Source organism: Morchella importuna, assembly GCF_003444635.1.
Source record: "Morchella importuna strain M04M26 chromosome Unknown Morimp01GS003, whole genome shotgun sequence".
In the NCBI taxonomy this organism is placed as follows: domain Eukaryota; kingdom Fungi; phylum Ascomycota; class Pezizomycetes; order Pezizales; family Morchellaceae; genus Morchella; species Morchella importuna.
This window is the reverse complement of record NW_025763400.1, coordinates 828,060-853,962: the sequence shown is the minus strand read 5'-3', so window position 1 is coordinate 853,962 and position 25,903 is coordinate 828,060. Positions and strand designations below refer to the sequence as shown.

The 25,903-nt window shown below is 46.9% G+C and overlaps 7 protein-coding genes across 7 annotated transcripts; 2 read left to right on the top strand and 5 right to left on the bottom strand.

Moving 5' to 3' along the window:
- Positions 1–1,010: 1,010 nt before the first annotated feature.
- LAJ45_01741 (uncharacterized protein) lies at positions 1,011–3,349 on the bottom strand (the record flags this gene model as incomplete). The annotated part of the gene is made up of 1 exon (XM_046111334.1): positions 2,594–3,349. The coding sequence occupies one exon, from the start codon at positions 3,347–3,349 to the stop codon at positions 2,594–2,596; it is 756 nt and encodes a 251-aa protein (XP_045975278.1).
- Positions 3,350–4,311: 962 nt separating this feature from the next.
- On the top strand, positions 4,312–7,704 carry LAJ45_01740 (uncharacterized protein; the record flags this gene model as incomplete). Its single annotated transcript, XM_046111333.1, has 5 exons — positions 4,312–5,375; positions 5,426–5,508; positions 5,571–6,121; positions 6,188–6,575; positions 6,641–7,704. The coding sequence occupies 5 exons, from the start codon at positions 4,312–4,314 to the stop codon at positions 7,702–7,704; spliced, it is 3,150 nt and encodes a 1,049-aa protein (XP_045975277.1).
- Positions 7,705–8,094: 390 nt separating this feature from the next.
- Positions 8,095–8,610, bottom strand: LAJ45_01739 (uncharacterized protein; the record flags this gene model as incomplete). The annotated part of the gene is made up of 1 exon (XM_046111332.1): positions 8,095–8,610. The coding sequence occupies one exon, from the start codon at positions 8,608–8,610 to the stop codon at positions 8,095–8,097; it is 516 nt and encodes a 171-aa protein (XP_045975276.1).
- Positions 8,611–9,821: 1,211 nt separating this feature from the next.
- On the bottom strand, positions 9,822–11,015 carry LAJ45_01738 (uncharacterized protein; the record flags this gene model as incomplete). Its single annotated transcript, XM_046111331.1, has 1 exon — positions 9,822–11,015. One exon carries the CDS (start codon positions 11,013–11,015, stop codon positions 9,822–9,824), a length of 1,194 nt encoding a protein of 397 aa, XP_045975275.1.
- Positions 11,016–14,576: 3,561 nt separating this feature from the next.
- LAJ45_01737 (uncharacterized protein) lies at positions 14,577–16,510 on the bottom strand (the record flags this gene model as incomplete). The annotated part of the gene is made up of 4 exons (XM_046111330.1): positions 14,577–14,738; positions 14,998–15,345; positions 15,396–15,494; positions 15,566–16,510. 4 exons carry the CDS (start codon positions 16,508–16,510, stop codon positions 14,577–14,579), a joined length of 1,554 nt encoding a protein of 517 aa, XP_045975274.1.
- Positions 16,511–17,014: 504 nt separating this feature from the next.
- On the bottom strand, positions 17,015–17,895 carry LAJ45_01736 (uncharacterized protein; the record flags this gene model as incomplete). The annotated part of the gene is made up of 5 exons (XM_046111329.1): positions 17,015–17,047; positions 17,128–17,277; positions 17,584–17,707; positions 17,785–17,798; positions 17,872–17,895. The coding sequence occupies 5 exons, from the start codon at positions 17,893–17,895 to the stop codon at positions 17,015–17,017; spliced, it is 345 nt and encodes a 114-aa protein (XP_045975273.1).
- A 508-nt stretch (positions 17,896–18,403) lies between these two features.
- On the top strand, positions 18,404–25,770 carry LAJ45_01735 (uncharacterized protein; the record flags this gene model as incomplete). Its single annotated transcript, XM_046111328.1, has 6 exons — positions 18,404–18,718; positions 18,783–19,024; positions 19,098–20,152; positions 20,203–22,988; positions 23,040–23,468; positions 23,518–25,770. The coding sequence occupies 6 exons, from the start codon at positions 18,404–18,406 to the stop codon at positions 25,768–25,770; spliced, it is 7,080 nt and encodes a 2,359-aa protein (XP_045975272.1).
- Positions 25,771–25,903: the final 133 nt, after the last annotated feature.

Here is a 25,903-nt window from a genome sequence, read left to right as displayed (position 1 = left end):
TCTCTCAAACAGCAGAAAAGCAAGGGAAGGGGGAGAGGGGGAAGGGGGGAGGGGGGGGGGTATTTATTGACGGGGTGCTGCGGCTGATGAGCAGCAGCAAGCTGTATCCCACACAGTGGCGTGAAATCTACCAAAAACAAAGCTCTTGGAACTAGAAAAAAGGTCCTACTAGGGCAGGCAATGTAGGGGTAGTTAGAGCGAGAGGGAGAGAAATGCCAAAATTACACGCAAGATTTGCACCAGGAAAAAAAAAAAAGCCAAAGTAATGCACTGTAGGAAACGATTTAAACGAACTAAAACGAAGATTGATAATATCATGAGCCATCATGTCGATTGATCAAGCTCAAAGAAGAGGTTGCCCTAAAGAAATAGTAACAGTGATCTCATCCGTGGCAATAGCAAAACTTTTTTCGTTCCTTCCTTATCCTCCCGTACTAACTAGTTGGTAAGTTATAAAGGAGTAGGATTGTAAGAGGATTGATATGCCGAAATAATATTTCGTTGATATCAATCAGGAGACACATAAAAAAGAAAAATTTGAAACTACAGAAAGGTCCCCCAACCAAACAGGTAAAGAAAATGATATAATAACAGAAAATGGGGTATGCAGACCATGTACGAGGTATACTCCTCTACCCTGTTACATAAACGTGATCATGAGAGATACTATGATGTAAGAAGAGTGAAAGAATGGGAAGGATGGACACACCGCCAAGTAAGCACGCATATTCCATGCGTACGCTAGGTAGGCACACAAGATAAGAGAGGATATAAAAAATAGAGCCGTAAACTAAAAGGAAACAGTGATGTGCAGCCAGATAAGCGGTGAATAGATCGGGATCTGTTCGCCAAGCTTTTGGAAAATGGTAAAAAAAAAAGTCCTAGTAGGGCGATGCTGTAACGGAATACTGTGTTCGACATCAGGATATCAACGCTCGCTGCCTTATCACCGCAAAACAAACATCAAAAGTAGGAAACAAAAGAAGGGAGGGAACTGTTACCCATGGATATTAATTAACCCCACTCACACCTCCGCCACCCCTCCCACCACCTGCACCCTTACGTCGTTCCTTCTTCTTAACAATTCGTCCTCCTCTTGGCCGTTTTGGCTTCGTAGGTCCAACTTGAACTCTGGGTTGTTGTGGCTGCTGGTTTTGAACAGGCCCCGGAGGCTTCCCGTCCGCAACAACCTTATTCACCTCACTGGTTGCATTGGGGGTTGCTTCAACTGGTTCAACACCAGAGCTCATACCTACATTCTGCTGACTGTCGTTTGGTCCAAAACCATACATCCACCCTGCATTCGCATAATCCATGTGCCCAGGAACCCAATGCATTGCCTGTGGGACTGGTAAACCCCCACCCATGAACGCGGGGCCCTGGCCTTCATCGTGCTGCGAGAATACGGGTGACGGCTGAGCCGAATGTTGGTATTGCGCTTGTCCTGGGTACCATGGCTGCGCATTAGGATCTCGTATATTGGTATTTGGAATCATGGGGAACTGTTCAGCCCAGGGTGTCTGTGGATGACCTGGTGCCATGGGATACCCAGGTCCCCAGCTCATATTGGGACCGCCTTCTGAAGACTCCGGATAACCCTCATTGCCATATCCCCACCCTTCACCTTCGCCTTCACCTTCTTCTTCACCCTCCACCTCACCTTCCTCGCCATTTTGCTCATCCCATGGCTGCTCCATTCCTGTAGAGAAATCGCTACGGGAATTACGGTGCTGGTGCCGAGAGTTCCAGACATTCCCCCGATCCTCGAGCCGGAGCTGCGAAAGGCCATGATCATCCGCATCGACAGGGTTGTTAGCTCTTACGAGAGTACATTCAACCGCTTTTCTTCCCCGCGTCCAGACATCTTCCAGGGTAGCGCTGATACCCGTCCATTGAGGTTCTGCTACTATCGCTGCCTTATAAGAGCCCCCAGGCATGTAATCAATTGCATCGCCTCTCAGACTGGAGGCCGCTCCTTTCAGACTAGACCCAGCAGACCGTGTATCCCAACCATCCTCCTTCTTGACAATTGCCTCCTTTATTATACCAGCCCTTCCTGTCTCATCGCCATCACGGTAAAATCTCTGCCCATCCTCCCCTAGCATTTTTTCATCATTTTCTTTTTCAGCTGTTGGCTTCGGGTTCGTCCCCGGGAAGTAAAGATGATCGCCGTCCCTTGCCGCACCGAACAAACCTAATATAGTAGATATTGGAGTACTTAACGGTAGCTTCTCGGTCCTCAATACAATACTTTCACTTGGGTTCGTCGGGAGCGGAACTGTTATACGAAGTTTAAACCCTTCTCGTGGCGGCGGTCTTTTGGGTAGAAACGGGGGAAGAGCATTTGATTTCGAATTGACAGAAAGAGGAGGATGCGGTTGGGTCCCACCACCGTCTTCATCTGATGATATCTCGATTGGTGAATATGAGCGGTTGATTACACGTGTAGGGCCAGGATCCTGTGTCGGAGGGTTTTTATGAATATTGACTGCAGATGAATTCTGTTTAAGATTATTACTCCTTTCGAGTAGCTTCCGCCGTAACTCGGCTTGACGGGACTTGATAAACTCGGTACCCGAAAGCGGTTCTGGGGCTACATCACCATTCTTTGCAGCTGTCGAGGCAGCAATTGTATGGGGGGAGGTGGCGGTGGTAATTCAATTTGTGCAGGGGGCTGAGGATTTGCAATTGGGCCAACAGTTGGAGGAGGGGTGACCCTTTGCCGCTTCCCTTTTCCATCAACAATGGCAGTCTGTCCCTCAACCAGCGGCGAGGATTTTCGTTTCCGAACCCCACTCTCTAAGAGTTTACGTCTTAACTCGGCTTCTAGTGCGGCAGGTGTCTTAGAAGACTTGACCTCATCCTCTTTGATTTGGGGGGATATCGGTGCAGGGGAAACAGGCAAGGCTTCTCCTCCAATTGGTGATTGTACCGGTACGGGGGCTGGGGACTGTGGATGAGAAATACGAGGTAGACGTGGAGGAGGGGGAGGAGGAGGTCTTTCAATTTGTCTTGAAAGCTTCTCGCGCAACTCAGCAGCACTAGTTGAAGGCTTTGGTGGGGGTTTGAGTTTTGGCGAGAGTGTAGCCGTTGAACCACCGCTACTACTACTGCTACTACTTGTGTTGCGTCTTGGTTCTAGTTGTTGTTTCGGTACTGGCTCGTGTTTCTTTATTTCCGGCTTTTGATGTGGCTCGGGTTGGTGGTGCTGTTGAGTCTCCGACGTGGTTTTCTGTTCTCGCTGTTGTGATTTCCGACCGCAGTCTTGCGGTAGTGATGTATGAGGCTCGTCCGAAGGCAAGCCTATCGACGCCAGTAATTTGTCGTAGAAGGAATCCGCGTCTGTCATCGCTTCTATTGTGCCTTCCTCCAAAGATATCCCACTATTGTTCCAGAAAACTGCAGCACCAGCAGCTCAGTCTTCCTCTAGCCCTAGGCAAAGAAGCCACTAATATTGCATTTACTTCTGTTGATACACGGAAGGAATGTTTATTGTCAGCGAAGCCCTGCCAAACGTTTGAGCTATCACAAAACAGAATGGATGGGAAAAGAGGAGGAGATAAAGATAAAAGAGCCCGAGAAAGAGAGATGGAAAGGGTCTCTTTCAACGCTGCGAGAGGATAGGTTTTGTGAACCGTTTGGGATCAACGCACCCCAACGGATCAGATAGTAAGCGAAACAAAAAAATCTGTGGTATGTGGGCGACCAGGGAAGCAGAGACCAGGCAGAATGTAGATGGTGAAATAAGGTAGTGTGGTGAGTAAGGCCAGGACAGAGCAGGAAAGAAAGAGACGATATTCACTAAGATCCTGTCGAGGGAAGGCGCATTAATTTGGACACCAAGTGGCTTGTTCGTGCGTTGCAGTGGGGTTCCTTTGTGGCAGTGCAATACATGGTGCTTCTACTAGTAGTAGTAGATTACATGTAGTCGACCTCGAATACGCGGAGATAGTACATGTACTTACCCCTCCTTTTTACGATTTACAATATATCCACTTGCTATTCTTTACATAACCCGAAGTTAATAGTTACAGGCGCTAGCATTCAAACATATCTTCCTCCAGCATTTTCAGGCCTAGCAAAATGGGGCTCCTATCACTTCCTCCTGAACTTTTTATCCAAATCTGCTCTTACATCCCTCTCCCTTCAGCATATTCTCTACTCCTCGTGAACAAGCATTTGTTCCACTTGTTATACGGACATATCACGCACTCGTCATTTGCTCCATGGCGGAAACATTATTTCAGGTATCAGCGTATCTACACGCGTGTTTGCAGAGAAGCAGATAAATACATAGCACAAAAGCAAGATATGATGCGCAATAGAGACCAAGCTACAGCCGCTCTTAATGGGCAGGAGCAAATCGGATTTTCGATAGAGCTGGAACTTGAAGCTATTAGTCGGGAAATGGCGGGGCACCTTGGCCTGCTTCCAAAGCATAAAGAGATCTCAGCTAGCAGCAGCAGCAGCAACAGTAGTATCGACCCTGGTGCAATCTCGCTACCTCAAATTACCATCAATAGCTTGTTCACTGCACTTCAACATGTTTCCAACCTAGAGACCGGATTCCAAAGACTGCAACCTCTGGAATGCCCGCTTTCTAGTATTATCGAGATCCTGCACAGAAAATACCCCCATATAGAATTTGTCCAAAAGCTCTGTCCTGTTGCTCTCATACCAAAATCATCAACATTTACCATGCCACTTGAGACAGCAGCAACATATCGAGTCTTCACAGCCTATCTCTTATTCACCTCTCTCACACCTCATGATATTCTTGAGATACTGTCGGATGCATTGCTAGCCAGTGAAAAAAGCACCTACTCCATGGACTCTATTAGATGTTCCCAGGAAGCTGCATTAGTGGAATATTTCCATTTTCTACTTTTATTTCTCTCCATGTATAATTTTGATTATAGAATTCGCCACCTTGAGACTTTACCCCTACTAGACAAGAATATCAGCTTCCACGCGCAGCGAATTCTCAGCTGGAGGTTGACTACATGGATCCAGGGATACTTTCGCCCAGAAAGACCTCTATTTCCGCCCCCATTGAAAATGGAGAGCGATGGTATACCCCAAACAGAGCTGCCGATAGGCATTCTGTCGGGGAGGGAATCAATGAATACTACTCCTTCCTCCCCATTTCTGGAAATGGGTTCGGTGCCTAGCGGGGCATCGTCTTGGCCGACCTTGAGATCGCCTCAAACATATCCAGCTGTCGCTCAACAGCAGCAGCAAAATCCAGCATACTTCTTGACGCAAGAACAGCAGAAGGTTGTAGACACAGATGTTAGCGTGGGTGAACTCATGCATGTTATAGCGTATGGTGGGACAGGAAAGACCATATGTTTGGCGGAGTATGCAAAAAAAAGGTACGGCCTCTACGCACATATCGCCCAGTTTTCAAATTGATATTTTGAAGGCCTCATAAACGTTTCCTGTATATTACTTCCAGTAGCGTCGCCGCGTCAAGTGCGGAAAAGAGGTTCCCCGGTAATATTGCATGTGAGTTTCGTTTCCTGGGGCATGCTATTGAACTGTGGCCACTTACTCCGTAAAATCCATAGGTAAACCCATGTATTCCGTCGCGTATGACGCTATAGTAGCGGGTGCCTCTAAGACTAAGGGCTCCCTTCCCGATAGCGGAAAGCCTCTCAAAGAGCGACGCCATGATTATGAACTCGAGGAAGTAATTGGTGTATTGGGCCTGGACGAAGAAAAAATCGGATCAGCACTTATAAACCCACAAATGCATTTGCAGCCAGGCGCGAGTCGTGGCCGTGAACAAACAGAAATGAAAATATTTCCTAGCGTTAAAGAAGTTGCGTTGATGGTTCAGAGAGTGTTGGTGAAGTACTGGGAATCCAAGGATGTTGAGATTGGATTGACTAGTCGTTTTGTGGAAATAGACAATATGGGGCTAAATAGAGATATTATAGTAGAATGGGCGAGGCAACTCTGGAATGAGATGCTTAATACAAAGTATCTGCTCCATGACGCATATACTAAGATTCTACAACTCAAAGGAGGACTGCCAGATGGATCAACTATAGGGCAGGGAGATGTCGATACGTTGGCTTTCGGAGAATACGATATCATCATATGGGATAGGGCACAGGTACATTCCCTAACTTTATTTCATTAGTATAGTATGGAATCAAATGAACTGATATTGGGGTATCAGTACTTGAGTGGTAGCGTGATAGAGATTTTTCTTCGACAGCGCTTGCGGGCAGGCTTAATCATATTAGGTGACCCTTATCAAAGGATTCACGGCCCCGAAAGGAAGAAAGATGAGGCTTCAGATATCAAAACCTATAAGCCGACGTATTCTTACTATCTCACGCACTCCTTTCGTTTTGGGGATGCGATTGCAGGAGTTGCCAATGTACTCTTAGGATACTTAGGGGAGGATACTGCTATCAACGGTGTTAGAAAGCATGATAGTGTGGGTGTGAGCTACTCACATATAAGCGGGAAAAGTTTGGCTCAAAAATCAATTATACTCAAGCCTGGTCCTACGGAAAATGGAGGAAGTGGGAAATACACTGTAATATTCAGACGGGATGCTGGTAGGTTCATAATCCTCTCTATTTAAAGCTCCCGGCTTCTTTGCTTACCTTTGTAAATTATAAAGATCTGATTGACTATGTCATTGAATACTGTATGCTCCACTCGAATTCTGGGCATCGGATTAGTCTCGGCACGAACTGTGGCTTTAACGGGAGCAGTCTTCTCACTCTTCTCAGAGATGCATATACTATCTATACCGGGGGGGCCGTTACACATGGCGTCCTCGCAGAATACAAAACGTGGAAAGCTCTCGGAGAAGCTGTCAATTTACCTCATAGTGGCCCTGCCCTCGTCAAAGAATCCAAGCTTCAAACTAGATTTCGATCGACAGATTTCCTCAGCACTCTTGAGCTTTGTGAGAAGATGGTCCTTGACGATTCCTATAAGGAAACAGAGGCAGATGTTATATTTATCACTGTTCATAAAGCAAAGGGTCTTACATGGGACCGTGTTTTCGTTCCGGACAGTGTCCTTCGGTACCGTTTTAATCTTTCGGCGGAGAACCTCAACAAGAATCAGAGACACTGGTTTTCGAGGGATAAAATGTCACTATTCTATGTAGCAGTGACAAGGGCAAAGAAAGAGCTCATTATAGGGAAAGGGATTGCGAGCTGGTTGGTAGCAAAGATGGGACTCTATCGGTTCTATCTTAGCCCAATACAAGGGAAGGGTGCTTGCCCTTCATGTTTGGATAGGATAGAACAGGGTGGTGTTCATGGGGAGGCTAGACCCAAACGCGAGGGTGTGGTCATTGGCTGGGAGTATCTACTCCCACAAAAAAGCTTCGGGGTTACTGCCGACAGTTATGGGAACTCACTCCCACAGAGCCCCAAGAAAGATGCGGTTGCTTGCGATATCTGTGCAAAAAGTTGGAATCGTATGGCGAGGGCAGCGCATATGGAGCTGAAAAAATTCGCGAATCCAATCACGAGAGCACTCGATGGGCCTGATAGTGCTATGAATCAAATTATCCTCCCGAACATACGATGGCGGCCACCGCGCGCACAGGTGGGGCGCCCAAATTCGAGGCTGTTCAAAACTATGTACAAGATGCAGACCGAAATGGTACAAGATTGCGATGAGACTCCGTACATGCATGTCATGCCTACGCGTACACGCCGACTATAATAAACATAATTACATACAAGTATCTGTAAGTAGTATATGCTTGGTTATTTACATGTATTACTCAAGTATTTGGCTGTTTGAAAATTGAAACTTGCCGGTGTATTCCTGATGTTATTACAATTAAGATTGAAGTATGCCAATTATGAAAAAATAAGTACATGTACATGTACATCTTCTACATGTACACAATTATTTGTACAGTCGCAATTACTTATTTGGATATGTATTCCAAGAAATACAGATTATTTGACTTGACGATAGATAATATATGTAATGCAGTTAAACACATTAATAGTCCGTGGCCATAGCCAGGAATAAATTCATCCCATGGGGGCGCATCATCATAGCACCACTACATGTAGTATCATATACTAGAAGATGAATAAACACTCACTTCCAAAGCCCCAACAATCCAGAAGTATCCTTCCCCTGCACCGGATCATCTTCGGGTACCTTTTTCTCCACCAAATCCCCTCCGGGGTGTTCACCGCCATAGTTCATATCCCACTTCTTCGCTCCATCCGGGTAAGCTCCTACCATAGTGAAACCGTCTTTTTCACTAATACATCTATGCGCCACGCCAGCAGGAATGATAATCACATCGCCCGCTTTCACGTCCTCCTCCACACCCTCACTAGCATTTTCCTTATCGGAAACGCCGAATCGTAGCCTCGCACTTCCAGAAAACACGCCGAGAGCCTCATGCGTGGTCGAGTGATAATGGGATTGGTGAAACATGGAGTAACGCCATTGTGGGATCCAATTATTTGACCTAAAATGGGCTTCAATTGCTTCTGTAGTGGTTTCAGGCGGAAAGGCAGAACGGTAGAGAAGGAGCGGAAAGGCCGAGTTGGGGATGAGAGATGTTGGGGATAGATTGATCGTGTGTGGTTTTGGGAAAGGCATGTTGAGTTGTAGGAAGTACGCTAGGCATCTATCCTTGAAGAATTGGATTGCACTTTGTGAATGGATTGCTAGCTGCTTAAATAATAGTAGGGGGTTAATAAGTGACGTCATACTTCTCTTTATGGCAATACCTAGGTCGATTATCGTCCGGCCACTCTACCTGAGTCTCAGGACCACACAAATAGGTCGACTTCTTGACCTACTCGTTTGGCATCTACTGCGACAATCGAATCATACATGGAGCAGGCGCTAGCAGGTGGTACCACTAACGTACTTCACATGCAAAATTAATAAAATCACTCGAATACCAAAACGCATTAAGAAATCTGCATGTTTCAGTTGGGTTGGATGGATCACCAATGCAAGTAATTTACCAGGTACTCATAAACGAGTGCTATTTACTTCCCCCGTGACTGAATTTGTACATGGCACGAGATGATCTACTATGGTCCTTATGTACTATAAATCAAATTAGGTGTTTAGATCTAGATCTTAGTCGGCTTTATAGCGCCATACAAATTTAATTCCGACGACCGCCAACTTAAGACCTGGTCCACACACTACAACCTGTTGTTACAATGATTGAGAAAGCCATGTATGTACAAGGCTCTGGCATTTAGTTAGTGGACGGATCCCCACCTATCAATACCCCCATGTAGTTCGCTCACTTAATGCTAGGGCCTTGTATATACACCTCTATAGTATAGTACTGTAGTGTTACTGAAACCGAGATGCTACTAGATCACATATGACCACTCGATCGAGTCTCTGGGAAGAGAGATTAGCGATTAGTACCAGTGGCTACGGTTGTCTACTATATCGGGGCACTTTAAATGGGTAATTTGAGAGCACTGTAGAGAGTATCGGCCTATAACTACGGTGAAACTTGATTCGCACGCCGAACTAGTCAATTATACAGCTAAATAAGGTCGAGAGGTTTTATTTTGATATCATGCCATGGAAGGGAAATGCCGAAGGCAAAGTGTCTAGCTAAACGTCTTAGGCGAATGAAGATAATATCTCGAGAATTAGCAAAGTTAAAACTGGCGTACATTTATCACATCAAGAAAAAGTTTAATAAAAGAAAGACATCAACTCCTGTTCCCCCAATCCCAGCAACCCTTTCTAAAATCGCAAAGTAATCCGTCTCAATCGTCTACCGGTACCCTCAGCATACATATATGGGGATAAAAATAGTATGCCAACATCAACTACAAGTGGCCTTTTGTTCCCAACGCTTCATAGCTGCTCAGAATCTCGCTATTCTCATGCGTATCCTCTTCAAACCCAGTGACTTCCGCAACAGCTTTTGCCAGTCCCTTTTCCTTAATGAGAGCTTTCAAATCCTCGCTCTGCGAGTCATCCGAGTTCTCGTACCGCAAAGCTGCGGCAATCCCCTTGATTAGGTTGTCGTACTTCAATCCGTACTCCTCCGCCATCTTTACCGGTCCAATGAGACGGTCATCGGGAGCAAGTTTCCGCATAGGCTCACGCCCAACACGAACGACATCATCGTGGATGTATGGGTTGTGGAATCGGCTTTGGATCTTATCGATATACTTTTCGTGCTCCTTCGGGTCAAAGCCATGCTTTTTGCAAAGCGCAACCCCAGATTCGAGCATAGCTCCTCTCACAATCTCTTCGATCCTCTTATCACCTAGAGCTTCATCAACGGTCGAATAGCCCTTCAAGAAGCCTAGGTATGCACATATCGCATGGCCGGTGTTGAGGGTGAATAGCTTGCGTTGGACAAAAGCGATAAGGTTATCAGTCAACTGCATCCCTGGGATATTGAGCTTAGGACCCTTGAGGGCGGTCTCGTCGACAATCCATTCGTGGAAATTCTCGACGCCGACTGCGAGGATGCCCTCGCTTTCTTCGCTAAATGGTGGGACGATGCGGTCTACGGCGCAGTTTGGAAATCCAATCTTTTCCGCAACGTATTTCTTATCTTCTTCTGAAGTAAGGTGCTTCAGGACTTCATCGTGGAGTAGAGAAGATGCGCCGGTACGGTTCTCGCAGGCAATTATGTTGAGCTCAGAAGTTACACCAGCAGCGCGGCGTGCTTTCAACCCCGTTGCGATGTTGATTGCGACCTTTGGTAGCACGTTGGGACCAACGGCGGTGGTAATGATCGAGGCTTCGGTGATAATCTTTTTGACATCTGCTTCGTTCGTTGTGAGGATTCCAGAAACATGGTCGACTGTATCTGTCTTTCCTTTGTGCTCCTGGTCGAGTATGTGGATTTTGTAGGAATGGTCCTTATTTAGGGCGGTGATGAGAGGTTCGGCGACATCGGCAAAGGTGACTTCGTAACCTGCGTTTGCGAGAAGATCACCAATGAAGCCACGGCCAATATTGCCTGCACCGAAGTGAAGGGCTTTCTTTCCCGCGTTTGGAGACATTGAGAAGATGGAGGAGAAAAGGTGTTTCAAATGCTTTAGAAACTTCATTGTAAGTACTCGTGCTTGTCGATACATATTTGTGTTTGAGGGTTTTACTTAGATCTGTAGAATCCGTGAGAGTAACTGACCAGGTTTTATATAATGTTACCAAGTCTCGCAAACTGATAAAGCCCAATATTATAAATCTCCGTAATAACAAAGATCTGGGAAATCCGTTGTCAGTGAGATGTTTTTTACGCCCAATAAGCAAACAAGCCACTAAGCTTGATATCTAATTAAAATATCGCCGCACGCAGGAGGGCTTAGAAGAAGGAGAGAGAGCGGTGTTTTTACCGATGAGTTTAATCTTTTAATTGGCCGAACACGAACTTCTCAACGCAGTTGTCGAACGACTTTTATCTTCCAAGTCAATCGAACCAGCGATGGCGGGTGTAGGTAGGCTGTCAGAGATAGCTAAGTCAAAGATCTTTTTCACTTAATCGGGTCAAGGTGGAAGTTTGGGGTATGGTCAGAGAAGATAAATAAAAGGTTGTCAAGGGACCGAGAGGCCCTTAATTAACCACGAGGCCATGAGCTGATTTTCCCTTATCCCCCTCCTGCGCTCGCGCAGGTACGTTGGGGTTACGTCAAGAAGACCGAATCGTTTTTTTTTACCGCAACGTCATTCTCGCTGCAATTCGCGCCGGCAAGCCGTAAGCTGGAAAAGCAGGGCTTTTTTTTTTTTTTTTTTGCGCAGATTAGACAATAACTTTATGAAATTCAGAATTGTGATATCGGGTGAAAGATTCCAGACAGGTAAAACGGAGCTCTTGTACTCTACTCTGTACAGTTGTGTACCTTGGCACTAGTTTATAACTACACCTAGCCCTGCATCGGCGGCTCAAGTTTGAAATCCAGCACCACGCCAGGACAGTGTTCGCCAGTGAATTGATCACTCACCGCCCTTTTTATTTTGCTCTCTCTTAATTCTCGAGTGAAAATTATTTTTTATGTGCCCCATCCGGCTGCATCTCCCAGCTACCAGAATTAATAGATCATGATTCATGGTTTGAAGCGACTTGAATTATGAGGCCCAGGTTCCAGGCAAGCTAGCCCGCGCAGCGCATCGTTGATCACGAACCCCAGTCCAGGGTCGTGTTGATCTGTTACAAGGGTGATGACGACGTCAGTCAGCTACTTACTTTGACGAGTGGAGTGCAAGGAAATCTTAGATGAACACATTTGAGACTTCGTAAAGACAGACACAGATCCGCTAGTATACCGTCATCGTTACCTGTTTATGTACCCATGAGCATCGCGGGTAGATGATAATTGACAGGACTAAAAGTAGAACCGGCCCGTAAAGATGCCAGGGGAACGGGATGCAGCGGCTACTTTTCACTTCCATGACAACCAAAATGCAGCCTTCCCAATCATTACCCCGCAAGCGTCACTATTTATTAGTAAGTCATTTTGACACCTCGTCAAGGTGTTACCTTCGGCCTTTCCCAATACAAATCACAAGATAAGACTTTATCACTATTAATTTAACCAAGAGAGTACCAGTGAACAGGTTTTTATAGGATTCAACGCTTGCATCTCAGCACTAGATACGTAGGTTTTCAATTACTGGCCATATTAATATAGTAGCCCAGTATGCGGCAGCCAGGCTACCAGTACGTAGACTGCGTATTATTTGGCATCAAGTGGCTGGGCATGAGGCGGCTATTGGTTTACATATCCTTCTTTGAATTTGTCGTCACTAGCTAGTGTCCGAGTGAGGCAGGTGGTCTTATCGAAGGGGCGGGATACAAATCTATAAACCCAGCATTACTAACTTATGAGAGTGGAAGTGGTACATATTATGAAGGTATGGCTGGGGGGTGGGGAGATTGTAACTGAGATATATGTATCGGATGTGTTTTGGCACGGAGGTTGATCTTCCCGGCGCCGAAAGGTGAACAAGTGCTGCACCCGGATATAATAGTTCCAAACTTCGTACCCCCGGCGCTTTCGGATAATGCTCGTAGTACTGCTACTTGCGGCTAACTTACTTTTTACCCTTCGAAGATAGCGAGTGCACTTATAAGTACACGCAGTCTTAATTATAGAGCATATATATATACTGACTATAGGTTCTAGTATATAACGAGTCATGTGAAATCACTCGTTTAGCTGTTCGCATTTGCGGGGCTGTGCCAGGAGAGTAAGGCACTGCGGCATTTGCTTCTGGTATCGACATGTGTCGATATATAGTACACGTACCCAGGGGTGCCGGAAAGTGATGCAACGGTCAAATAGCCCATACTTCTCAACAACCAAACTAGCTAACAGAATGTGGAGCAAATCTATGGTAATTTAAAAGCTGGAGACCATAGTTATGGCGAGAGTTGATGTGGTTGACTGTTGCTTCTCCTTTTATTACTGTCTCTTGTCACAAGTTGTCCTTCCCCAGGCTAAAAACCCCAAACCAATGACCTGAAAAATTGCAGACTCTGTTCTAGAGACTCATTTATCATGGGTATGACTAAAATATCTATCCTGCCCAAGCATTGTGCTGTGTTAAAAGTTGAAGTTCTGAGTACATTTCGGCGTTGCTAGGTCAAGCGTTGCATCACTTTCCGGCACCCCCGGGTACATGCAGCTATTATGCGTAGCTAAGTCTCATACCCATCCACTACGAGAAGCTTTATAATATGTGTTGACTCGAACACACAGGTGTCACCACCCTAGGGTTCTCTACGTGCATGTGACAAACCACATGCACATGTCGTGTCCGCACAAAATCAACGCAAAGCCTTTGATAAGTATAACCCTTATCGGTTTTTTTTATGCGAAATGTTGTGACTTGTATTTGCTTATACATATATCTCTTCCGGGAGCATCGATTCCTGCTTATGCCTACTAACAAAGGGCGGGAAATTTGTGAGTGTACCGAGAATAGCGAGCTACCCGTATACTAAGAGATAGGCACAATATTGCAACATTTGGGATAACATCCTAGTTGGGTAATTAATTTTTGCAGTTAATCTGCTTTGGCGTAGGTAGTGCAGGTCGAGTGATATATCATGATGGAAGATTGGTTCGGTATGATTGGTTTTCATCACACTACATTTATCCCTGTTTATTTCTTTGATCTACATGCATAGTATCTGCCTATACCCGGCTGATACCCTTGGGAATGTGACTAAAAGACAAAGAAAAAGATGGCCGGACAAGCGGTTTGTAAAAAGCCGGAAGCTTTTGGGGTTGGGGATGGACTACACTTATGAAAGCAGAACGAACCGTTCAAAGCCTTGATGGCTCTGGGCAAATGTTTCCTTATACTTTCGTGGTGTGGGTGTGTATATATATGTCACAACAATGGCGAAGAAAGTACGCCGAACATGAGGCCTTCTGTCACTAGTTAAAGCTACATATAAGGAAGTGAAAAACACAGAAATCCCGAAAGATATGTATATAGACTAAAGTATCGAGAGCATCTAGATACTTAGTGTAGAGATGTCCATGTGTTCTGCACTCCGCTTATTTACCTTAAGATTAGTGCCAAGCATTGTAGCATCGTGATGAAGCTATGTATCTCTAAAACTTTCGCTTCTTCTTTGCAGGCGCCTTCTTTTTAGCTTCCAGCTCTTTCTCCAGCTCTCTTCGTTTTCTATCTGCCTTCTCGTCTTCATTCTCCTCCGGCGTTGGCTCTCTCGGTGCCGGAGGGGGCGGTGGTGGTGTCGGTGGTTTAGAAACCGTCTGCAATATACAAAATCAGGACATAGAACGACTTGGGCGTTCATTAAGATGTGGTGACATCAGTTGATCGGGCGAATATCAAAACTCTATTCCACGCCCACAACAAAGACAAAGACTAATCAGGAGATCTGATAAGATCTTTGATTTTCATTTGAGTTGCGATAAAGCTTGAATAGCATACAAGTTTTGGTAGTCGCCCGACTTTGTTGATTTCACGAAACCTTGATAAACACTCAACCAGGAAGAGAATATAACTCACCGATGGGCCCCCTCTATCGCTCTCGGTTTTAGTTTTACCAATTCTCCCAATTCTCCCAACTACCTTCTTGACCTCTTTGGGCGGCTCTACCTCCTCATCCTCCGTGTCATCCGGAACTACGACCGGCTTCTTTTTCCCGCCAATTACCATCTTCTGTTTCGGCTTTGCGACACTTGGGACTACGACTGTGTCTGAGTCTTCCGTTTCATCATCTGCAGCCGTAGCCGCTGCGACGGGAGTATAACGCATTGGCTCATCGACGCTTCTTCGGGATTTGGGAGGAGGACTGAGACTAGGCTTTTTAATGAATTTTCGTGGCGGAGGTAGGTCGAGGGTGTCGGAATCAGACTAAAGAAAGGATTTAGTAGAGAGACAATAATATTAAGGAGACAACTTACAGCAGTATCATCGGGTTCAGGTGCCACAGGTTTGGGTGGAGGGGAGGGCTTCTTTAGTGTAAAGGCGTGATAAGGCTTTGGTGGAGGTGTTTTTTGGACCTAAAAAATATTAATATCATCCTTAAAACTATTACATGGAATTATTTCTCGGCAAGTGGGGAGATATGTACCTCAAAATCATTATCCTCATCATCGGAGTCGTCAAACTTCATTCTTTTTGGCGGCGATAAGTCTCCACTGGTGCTTTCCCTCTTGGGGGAAGCTATTCTCCTTGGGGATATATCCCGCGTCAATGATCTTATTCCGTCGTCTGCCCGTCTCGGTCTTTCGCTCGACTCCCGCTTTTCAATCTTGGGCTTGTTTTCATCCTCTTCAATGGTTGTCCACCATCCTTCTACCATTCCCAGGCCCCTCACTCCCGGCGCTTCCCCGCATCGTACGCCCTCTCCGAATACCTCTTTGACTACCTCCCCTACCCGTTTCTCTCCTTCCTGAATATAGTCCTCTCTCCAGGCCTCCACCTCGAACCTTTCCAGGCCGCGTCTCCTCGCCCTGCCCCCACCCAACAAGTTCTTTACATCCAGACCCTGCTCGGCGACTTGGTCCGTAAGGCGCTCTATTATCTTATCTTTATCCTTTACCACTCTCACGAGACTTTCAACCTGGTCAGCAAGCGTCGACACGACACTCAACACCGGCAGGAGGAACAGATTTGTAAACTCTGCGTCTGGAAGTCTGGTAAGGGTAAACACCCATTTTAGCTCTTTGAGTGGCGGGGGAAGCTCTGTAGACGTGTGGATCTGGAGGCCGCCGGTGTAGGTGGAAGTAAGCGTGACGTCTGTGTGGGCGGAGGCTGTTGACAGGGCAGATTCTAGCTTTGTAAGGAGGATCGTGAGTTGCGAGGTTTCGGTGGGGTCTATGGAGGACTGGAATGTGTCTGCAAGAGCAAGGATGGCCGGTTTGGTGGCAGTTGTGCTCCAGATATGCACAAGATCTGTAAGGAGGATCGTGTAGGTAGAGGAGGTAAAGGTAGACTGCAGGAGGAGTGGTGGGGCCCCACGGATCGGAGTGGTGAGGGGGAGGGGGTGCCAGGGGGTTTTGCTGAGCGGAGGCATTTTCAACCGTCTTGAAGCAGGAAGAACAGTATCACAGGGGACTGTGGAAACAGTGACCTGGTGATACAGGCAAGAGTTGTGGGGAATTGTTTACACAGCTCGCATGGAGTTAAGGCCCCTGTAGCTAGGGCTCATCTAGAGCCGCAGCAGACGTCACAACCGCAAAATTCACTTCATAGATGATCATTCGGTCGTTTCAAATCTTCGGTCTCATAACGGACATCCATCTTGCACTTCAAATTCCAAAATCCAAAGGGAAAAATATCATTTCGCCTATGCCCTTGATACCAAATAATAAAAAAGAAAAACAGAAAAGACAACTCCGCGAAAAAAAGCTTTTGTATTCCCGCTTTTTTAAGACTTTTTTTACATTTCTCCCCCCCTCCACCGTACACAGAAGGGTACCTAAAGAAAAGAGGAGTCTTCACCAGCACCAAGATAGATGAGATGAGAAGAACGAAAAATATTTTTATTTTAATTGGTCCCCCATTGATCCCGATCCCTCTATTTCTTCTTGGCAGCGGCTTCCTTAAGGACCTGTATTCAGAGGATTTAGTTAGTGTTTCTGTTATTTTTCGCCGAATATCGATATTTGCGGGGGAAGCTCGGATGCTGACCTTCTTCACAATCTTCTGCTCCTCGATCAAGAACGCACGTACAACGCGGTCCTTGACACAGTTGGCGCAGCGAGAACCACCGTAGGCACGCTGAACGGTCTTCTGGGGCTTGGAGATTTGTGAGTACTCACGGGGGCGGAGAGCAGGAACCTGGTAGCAAGGGTTTTGTTAGTAATTATTGTGTCAATATCTCTATAGATATTGGCTTTTTCTCCTCCGCTTCGACTGGCTGTGGCTGGAGGTGGAACAGCTGGGGATCGGTGCCGCGATATCTCCAATATCCAGTCCATATCTTAACCTCCAACCATCATGATACGCCCTCTTTCTGCAATGTCCCAACTCAGCACAGCAAAACCCCATCCAACCTATCCTACCCGTTTCATTCATCCAACCAGCCAACCAATCCAGCAGTCGAGCCAATGTCGTATCCAAAACCGAAGGAATTCATAAACTCACTCCAGGAAGCTTGATGCCACAGTCACCACACTTGGGGGCAGTTCCCCTCTTCTTGATGTGGAGGTAACGAAGCTTTCCACCCGGGGTCTTGATGACGCGGACCTTGTTGGAGCGGGTGTTGTACCTGTGAGCGGCCGACCGTTAATATTACGCCCCAAAACCGGCGCCCCGGTTCCTAATGCGTCGAGCGAGAGCACTTACGGATTCCTCCGCCTCTATTGTCAAAAAGTCAGTAAAGTTTCAGTTTCCTCATCCGCCCCTCCGTTCGCGGAGGAAAAAAAAACTCACGTAAGTCAATCTAGAGCTGGCCATTGGAAGAAATGTAAACTACTCCTGGGGTGGGTGGATGGTTAGTTGAATTTTTCGTCGTTGGCGTCGAGGTTGGTCGGTGGGAGGAGATGTGAATTTTCGTGATAGTATCCAAGTAACCGCAGTGGGGGAACTTGCGTTGTGGGGCGCCACACAGAGCAAATCAGGGAATAGCAGTCACGTCAAGGGGCTGTAACCTGTGGCGCGCCAAAGCGTGGCTAGCCATTGATGACTAATGGCTCATCCCGGTCACTTTAGCCTCAAAGCTTGCCTCCTGCGCCACTTAAGTTAAAATCTCAAAACGGGTAATTTACTTCAATTTCCTCCAAATCCAGCAATCGTGACAGGCAGGCGCGACCTTCTGCTTCACATCGCGTTTTTCTCCCAGTCGCCACACCGAAGTGAACACCTCCCCTCAAAGGATCATCTACCAAACTAACTTCACCCGATACTTCAAACCAGCTTGACTCCAAATCTTAATTCCCAACTCCCTTCCTTCCCGCCATTGACTATGGCTTCTCTGCCACCACCTCCTCCCCCAGGCTGGCAAGGTGCCTCAGCTCCCGGCGCTCCTCTTCAACCTCCTCCGCCAGGCTACAGACCCCCAGCGGATCCACAGCAAGCAAAATTCGACCAGAAGAAGAAGGAATGGCTGCGGATACAGAAGAACCGATTCGGAGAGAAGAGGAAAAATGGTTTCGTTGATACTCACAAGGCGGATATGCCGCCAGAGCATCTTAGGAAGATCGTTAGAGACATTGGAGATGTTAGTCAGAAGAAGTTCTCGGCAGATAAAAGAGCTTATCTTGGAGCGTTGAAGTTTATGGTATGTCCATTTCCTTTCTGTTATGAGTGGCTCTCGAGATGGAGACTGACGCGATTGTTTGTAGCCTCACGCGGTCTTGAAGCTCCTTGAGAATATGCCTATGCCTTGGGAGAGTGCCAGGGAGGTTAAAGTGCTCTACCACGTCAATGGATGCTTAACACTTGTGAATGAGATTCCTCGTGTCATTGAGCCCGTTTTCCACGCGCAATGGGCGACAATGTGGGTATGCATGCGACGAGAAAAGTCCGACAGAAGGCATTTCAAGCGAATGAGGTTCCCGCCGTTCGATGATGAAGAGCCACCATTGTAAGTCTATATCTTCCTACCCCCAGTCTAACATGTTGACCTCGAATTGTTTCTGATAGGGCTGCTATGTTAGGTCATGGAGCGAGAATATCGAAGATGTGGAACCCCAGGAGCCCATTCAGATGGAGCTCGACGAGCACGAAGATTCACCTGTGATTGAGTGGTTCTATGATCACCGACCATTATTGGATACTCCGCATGTAAACGGGCCATCCTATAAATCATGGAATTTGGATCTTCCTCAGATGGCGACACTGTACCGTCTTTCCCATCAGCTACTATCAGATTTAGTGGACAAGAACTATTTCTACATGTTCGACAGAAAATCATTCTTTACAGCCAAAGCCCTCAATGTCGCAATTCCTGGAGGACCTCGGTTTGAACCTCTTTACAAGGATATCGACCCTAATGATGAAGACTTTGGCGAATTCAACGCAATCGACCGTATCATCTTCCGTTCTCCTATTAGGACAGAATACAGAGTTGCGTTCCCGTATCTTTACAACTCCCTACCCCGATCTGTACACCTATCGTGGTACCACTACCCACAAGTCACCTATGTACGGGCCGAGGATCCCGACCTTCCAGCATTCTACTTCGACCCTGTCATCAACCCCATTTCTTCCCGTAGTGTAGCGCCCAAGAATCTTACTGTCTCACATGAGGACGAAATCTTTGGCTTCGGTAATGATGAAGACGACTTTGAGCTTCCGGAGGAGGTGGAGCCATTTATGTCGGATGAGGACCTCTACACAGATAACACGGCTTCAGCTATTGCTCTCTGGTGGGCTCCTTACCCATTCGATCGCCGTAGTGGAAAAACTGTGCGTGCAGAAGATGTGCCGCTAGTAAAACAGTGGTATCTAGAGCATTGTCCTCAGGGCCAACCGGTGAAAGTCCGAGTTTCTTACCAAAAGCTGTTGAAGACCTTTGTATTGAATGCCCTACATACAAAGACCCCTAAAGCACAAAATAAGCAGGATTTGTTCAGGACCCTGAAGGGGACCAAGTTTTTTCAGACGACTACTATTGATTGGGTTGAGGCTGGTTTGCAGGTGTGCAGGCAGGGATTCAATATGTTGAACCTGCTGATTCACAGGAAGAATTTGACTTATCTGCATTTAGATTGTAAGTTTCCCTTTCTCCCATGGGATATGGGCTTAGCTAATACATCCCAGATAATTTTAACTTGAAGCCCGTTAAAACACTCACAACCAAGGAGCGAAAGAAGTCTCGTTTTGGAAATGCTTTCCATCTCATGCGTGAGATTTTGCGCTTAACAAAACTCATCGTCGACGCGCAGGTGCAATACCGTCTCGGTAACATCGATGCCTTCCAGCTCGCTGATGGTATTCTATACGCCTTCAACCATGTCGGTCAACTCACCGGTATGTACAGATACAAATATAAACTTATGCACCAGATTCGTGCATGTAAAGATCTCAAGCACCTGATCTACTATAGGTTTAATTCTGGCCCCGTCGGAAAGGGTCCTGGATGTGGTTTCTGGGCTCCCGCTTGGAGGGTGTGGCTGTTCTTCATGCGTGGTATCCTACCCTTGCTTGAAAGATGGCTTGGGAATCTCCTTGCAAGACAATTCGAGGGACGTCACTCAAAGGGTGTGGCAAAGACTGTGACCAAGCAGAGGGTAGAATCTCATTTCGACTTGGAGCTTAGAGCGGCGGTCATTCACGACATTACCGATATGATGCCTGCGGGTATGAAGTCGAACAAGGTCAACACAGTCCTGCAGCATCTTTCGGAGGCATGGCGTTGTTGGAAGAGTAACATTCCGTGGAAGGTTCCCGGACTACCGGCTCCCATTGAGAATGTCATTTTGAGATATGTTAAGAGTAAGGCGGATTGGTGGATCTCTGTCGCGCACTACAACAGAGAGAGAATTAGGCGTGGCGCTACCGTAGACAAGACTGTGGCAAAGAAGAATCTTGGACGTTTGACGAGGTTGTGGCTCAAGGCTGAGCAGGAAAGACAACACAATTATATGAAGGACGGGCCTTACGTTTCCTCTGAGGAGGCAGTGGCAATCTATACTGCGGCTGTTCATTGGCTTGAGTCTAGAAAATTCTCCCCAATTCCTTTCCCTAGTGTTTCGTATAAGCACGATACAAAGATTTTAATTCTTGCCTTGGAACGTCTCAGAGAGGCGTACTCTGTCAAGGGCCGTCTTAACCAGTCTCAGCGAGAGGAGTTGGCCCTTATTGAGCAGGCATACGATTCCCCCGGAACTACACTTACACGTATCAAGACTGCGCTATTGACCCGTCGTGCATTCAAGGAAGTTGGAATTGATATGAATGACAATTATAGTAACATCAACCCTGTATACGATGTTGAGCCTATTGAGAAGATCACAGATGCATACCTTGACGCATATCTCTGGTACCAAGCTGATCAACGTCATCTGTTCCCGGCATGGATCAAGCCCTCAGATTCGGAGGTGCCACCATTGCTCGTGTACAAGTGGGCACAGGGTATCAACAATCTTCACAATGTGTGGGAAAGCGCCGATGGCGAGTGCAACGTTCTCATTGAGACACAACTGTCAAAGGTCTACGAGAAGATTGATATCACTTTCCTCAATCGTTTGCTCAGGTTGATCATGGACCACAACTTGGCGGATTACATCACGGCAAAGAACAACGTAGTACTCAACTACAAGGATATGAACCATACCAATATGTACGGTCTCATCCGTGGACTCCAGTTCTCAGCCTTTGTGTTCCAGTACTATGGCATGATTCTCGACTTGTTGATTTTGGGCTTGGAGAGAGCAAGTGAGATCGCCGGACCCCCACAGAGGCCGAATGAATTTTTGCAATTCCAGGACCTCAACACCGAGACCAAGCATCCAATCAGGCTGTACACTAGATACATTGATCGCATTTGGGTGTTCTTCCGCTTCACTGCGGATGAAGCTAGAGATCTCATCCAGAGGTTTTTGACTGAGCAACCGGATCCAAATTTCGAGAATGTAATCGGATACAGAAATAAGAAGTGCTGGCCTAGAGATTCAAGAATGAGGTTGATGCGACACGATGTCAACCTTGGCCGTGCGGTGTTTTGGGATTTGAAGAATAGGCTTCCGAGGTCTGTTACGACCATCGAGTGGGATGATACATTTGCGAGTGTTTACAGTCGTGATAACCCGAACTTGCTGTTCTCCATGTGCGGCTTTGAAGTCAGAATTCTTCCCAAGATCCGCAACAACAATGAGGAGTTCCCGGTCAAGGACAGTGTTTGGTCGCTCGTAGATAACAACTCTAAGGAGCGCACTGCGCACGCCTTCTTGAGAGTTACTGAGGAGGATATTGCGAAGTTTAACAACAGGATTCGTCAAATTCTTATGTCCTCTGGGTCCACTACCTTCACTAAGATTGCCAATAAGTGGAACTCTGCTCTCATCGCGCTATTCACCTACTACCGTGAGGCAGCAGTCCAGACCGAGCAGCTGTTGGACACAATTGTCAAATGTGAGACCAAGATTCAAACTCGTGTTAAGATTGGTCTAAACTCCAAGATGCCTTCGCGTTTCCCGCCGGCCGTCTTTTACACCCCTAAGGAGTTGGGAGGATTGGGTATGATTTCTGGATCGCATATTCTCATTCCTACGAGTGATCGCCGATGGTCGAAACAGACGGACACCGGAATCACCCACTTTAGGAGTGGAATGACCCATGATGATGATGTCTTGATTCCCAATATCTTTAGATACATTCAACCATGGGAGAGCGAGTTCATTGATTCCGCCAGAGTGTGGTCCGAATACGCACAGAAGAGACAGGAGGCGAACCAACAGAATAGGCGTCTTACTTTGGAGGATCTGGAAGACAGTTGGGATAGGGGTATTCCTAGGATCAACACCTTGTTCCAGAAGGACAGGAGTACCCTGGCGTTCGACAAGGGTTGGCGTGTCAGAACTGAGTTCAAGATTTACTCTATGATGGTAGGTTGCCCTTACGGAAATACTAGAATTCGAGCTAATATCACGCTGTAGAAATCAAATCCTTTCTGGTGGACGTCTCAGCGCCACGATGGTAAGCTGTGGAACTTGAATGCATACCGTACAGATGTTATCCAGGCCCTCGGAGGTGTTGAAACTATTTTGGAGCACACATTGTTCAAGGCGACTGCATTCCCATCTTGGGAAGGATTGTTTTGGGAGAAGGCGTCCGGTTTTGAGGAGAGCATGAAGTTCAAGAAGTTAACCAATGCCCAGAGATCTGGTTTGAACCAGATTCCCAACCGTCGGTTTACGTTGTGGTGGAGTCCTACTATCAACAGAGCAAACGTCTACATTGGTTTCCAGGTTCAATTGGATTTAACGGGTATCTTCCTACACGGAAAGATTCCTACTTTGAAGATTTCCTTGATCCAGATTTTCCGAGCTCATTTGTGGCAGAAGATCCATGAGTCTATCTCTATGGTTCGTATGAACTCTTCTTCTAGTTTGAATATTTCTAATTTTCTTGTAGGATCTGTGTCAAGTCTTCGATCAGGAGATGGAGGCGTTGGGTATTGAGACGGTGCAGAAGGAGACTATCCATCCCAGGAAGTCCTATAAGATGAACAGTTCTTGCGCCGATATCCTTCTCTTCGCCGCGTACAAGTGGAACGTGACCCGTCCTAGTTTGCTTCACGATACCAAGGATGTCATCGAGCAAAACGCGACCAACAAGTTCTGGATTGATATCCAGTTGAGATACGGAGATTACGATTCCCACGATGTGAGCAGATATGTACGTGCCAAGTTTTTGGATTACACCACCGACTCGCTCTCAATCTACCCTTCGCCCACCGGTGTTATGATCGCGATTGATCTGGCCTACAACTTGTACGATGCATATGGTCAATGGTTCCCTGGTCTCAAGCAGCTCATACAGCAGGCTATGGCAAAGATCATGAAGGCGAACCCTGCTCTGTACGTTTTGCGTGAACGCATCCGAAAGGGTCTCCAGTTGTACGCCTCTGAGAGTAACCAGGAGTTCCTGAACTCCCAGAACTACTCTGAGTTGTTCAGCAACCAGATCCAGTTGTTTATTGACGATACAAACACCTACCGTGTCACCGTCCACAAGACATTCGAGGGTAACTTGACTACCAAGCCCATCAACGGTGCCATCTTTATTCTCAACCCCAGATCTGGGCAATTGTTCTTGAAGATTATTCATACCTCTGTCTGGGCTGGTCAGAAGCGTCTTGGACAGTTGGCGAAATGGAAGACTGCTGAGGAAGTAGCGGCGCTTATCCGTTCACTCCCTGTTGAAGAGCAACCGAAGCAGCTCATTGTTACAAGAAAGGGTCTTCTGGATCCTTTGGAGGTGCATTTGCTTGATTTCCCCAATATTTCTATCAGAGCCTCCGAGCTGCAGTTGCCTTTCCAGGCGGCTATGAAGATTGAGAAGTTGGGTGATATGATTCTTCGCGCGACGGAGCCCCAGATGGTATTGTTCAATCTGTACGATGATTGGACAAAGACCGTCTCTTCGTACACTGCCTTCTCTCGTCTCATCCTTATTCTTAGGGCATTGCACGTCAACCAGGACAAGACCAAGTTGATCCTGAGACCAGACAAGAATGTCATCACTCAGGAGCATCACATCTGGCCCACCCTCTCGGATGAAGACTGGATTAAGGTTGAAACATCCCTCAGAGACCTGATCCTGAACGACTATGGTAAAAAGAACAACGTCAACGTGTCTAGTTTGACCTCCAGCGAAGTCCGAGATATCATTCTTGGTATGGAGATCTCTGCACCGTCCATGCAACGCCAACAGGCTGCCGAGATTGAGAAGCAGCAACAGGAGCAGGCACAGCTCACTGCTGTCACCACACGGACTCAGAACGTCCACGGTGATGAGATGATTGTTACTACAACCTCCAACTACGAGCAGCAAGCATTCGCCTCTAAGACCGAATGGAGGAGTCGAGCCATCGCCGCAAGCAACCTGAGGACTAGGTCAAACAACATATTTATCTCGTCTGATGATATCCCTGACAACGGCCAATACACGTACATCATGCCCAAGAATATCCTTAAGAGGTTCATCATGATCTCGGACCTCCGCATGCAGGTCGCCGGGTATCTATATGGCTCCTCACCCCCCGACAACGATCAAGTCAAGGAGATTCGCTGTATTGCCATGATCCCGCAGATTGGCTCTCTGAACACCGTCCAGTTGCCCCATCTCCTCCCGCAACATGATTACCTCACCAAAGAGAACGGCCTTGAGCCCCTTGGTTGGATCCACACATGGGCACAGCCCAACGAGACCCCCTACCTGAACGCGTTCGACACCACTCAGCACGCGCGGCTCATGTCGGCGCACAAGGAATGGGACAAGAAGACCATCACCATGACCGTCGCCTTCAAGGCTGGATCCGTCTCCCTTGCGGCCTACGGGCTCACCCCCGCCGGATACGAATGGGGTGCGCAGAACAAGGATCTGGGCAACGACATGCCCCCGGGCTTCCAGACAAACATGGGCGAGAAGTGCCAGCTGCTGCTGTCGGACAAGATCATGGGCTTCTTCCTGGTGCCCGAGAGCGGCGTGTGGAATTACAGCTTTTTGGGGGCCAGCTTCAGCTCCGAGGCGGAGAAGAGGCAGTATCATGTCAAGATTGATACGCCGGGTGGCTACTATGCCGATATCCATAGGCCGCTGCATTTCCAGAATTTTGCGGAGTTGGAGGACATTTGGGTTGATCGGAGTGATAATTTTGAATAGTTTGTTGGCGAATAGTTTGGGTTTTAGGGTAGGGTAGAGGAGGAGGGGGTAGGGGGGTAAGGATGAAAAAAACAAATATATGCTGTCATGGTTCTTTTTTACGTTTGTCTTTTTTTTTCCTTTTTATAAAAAA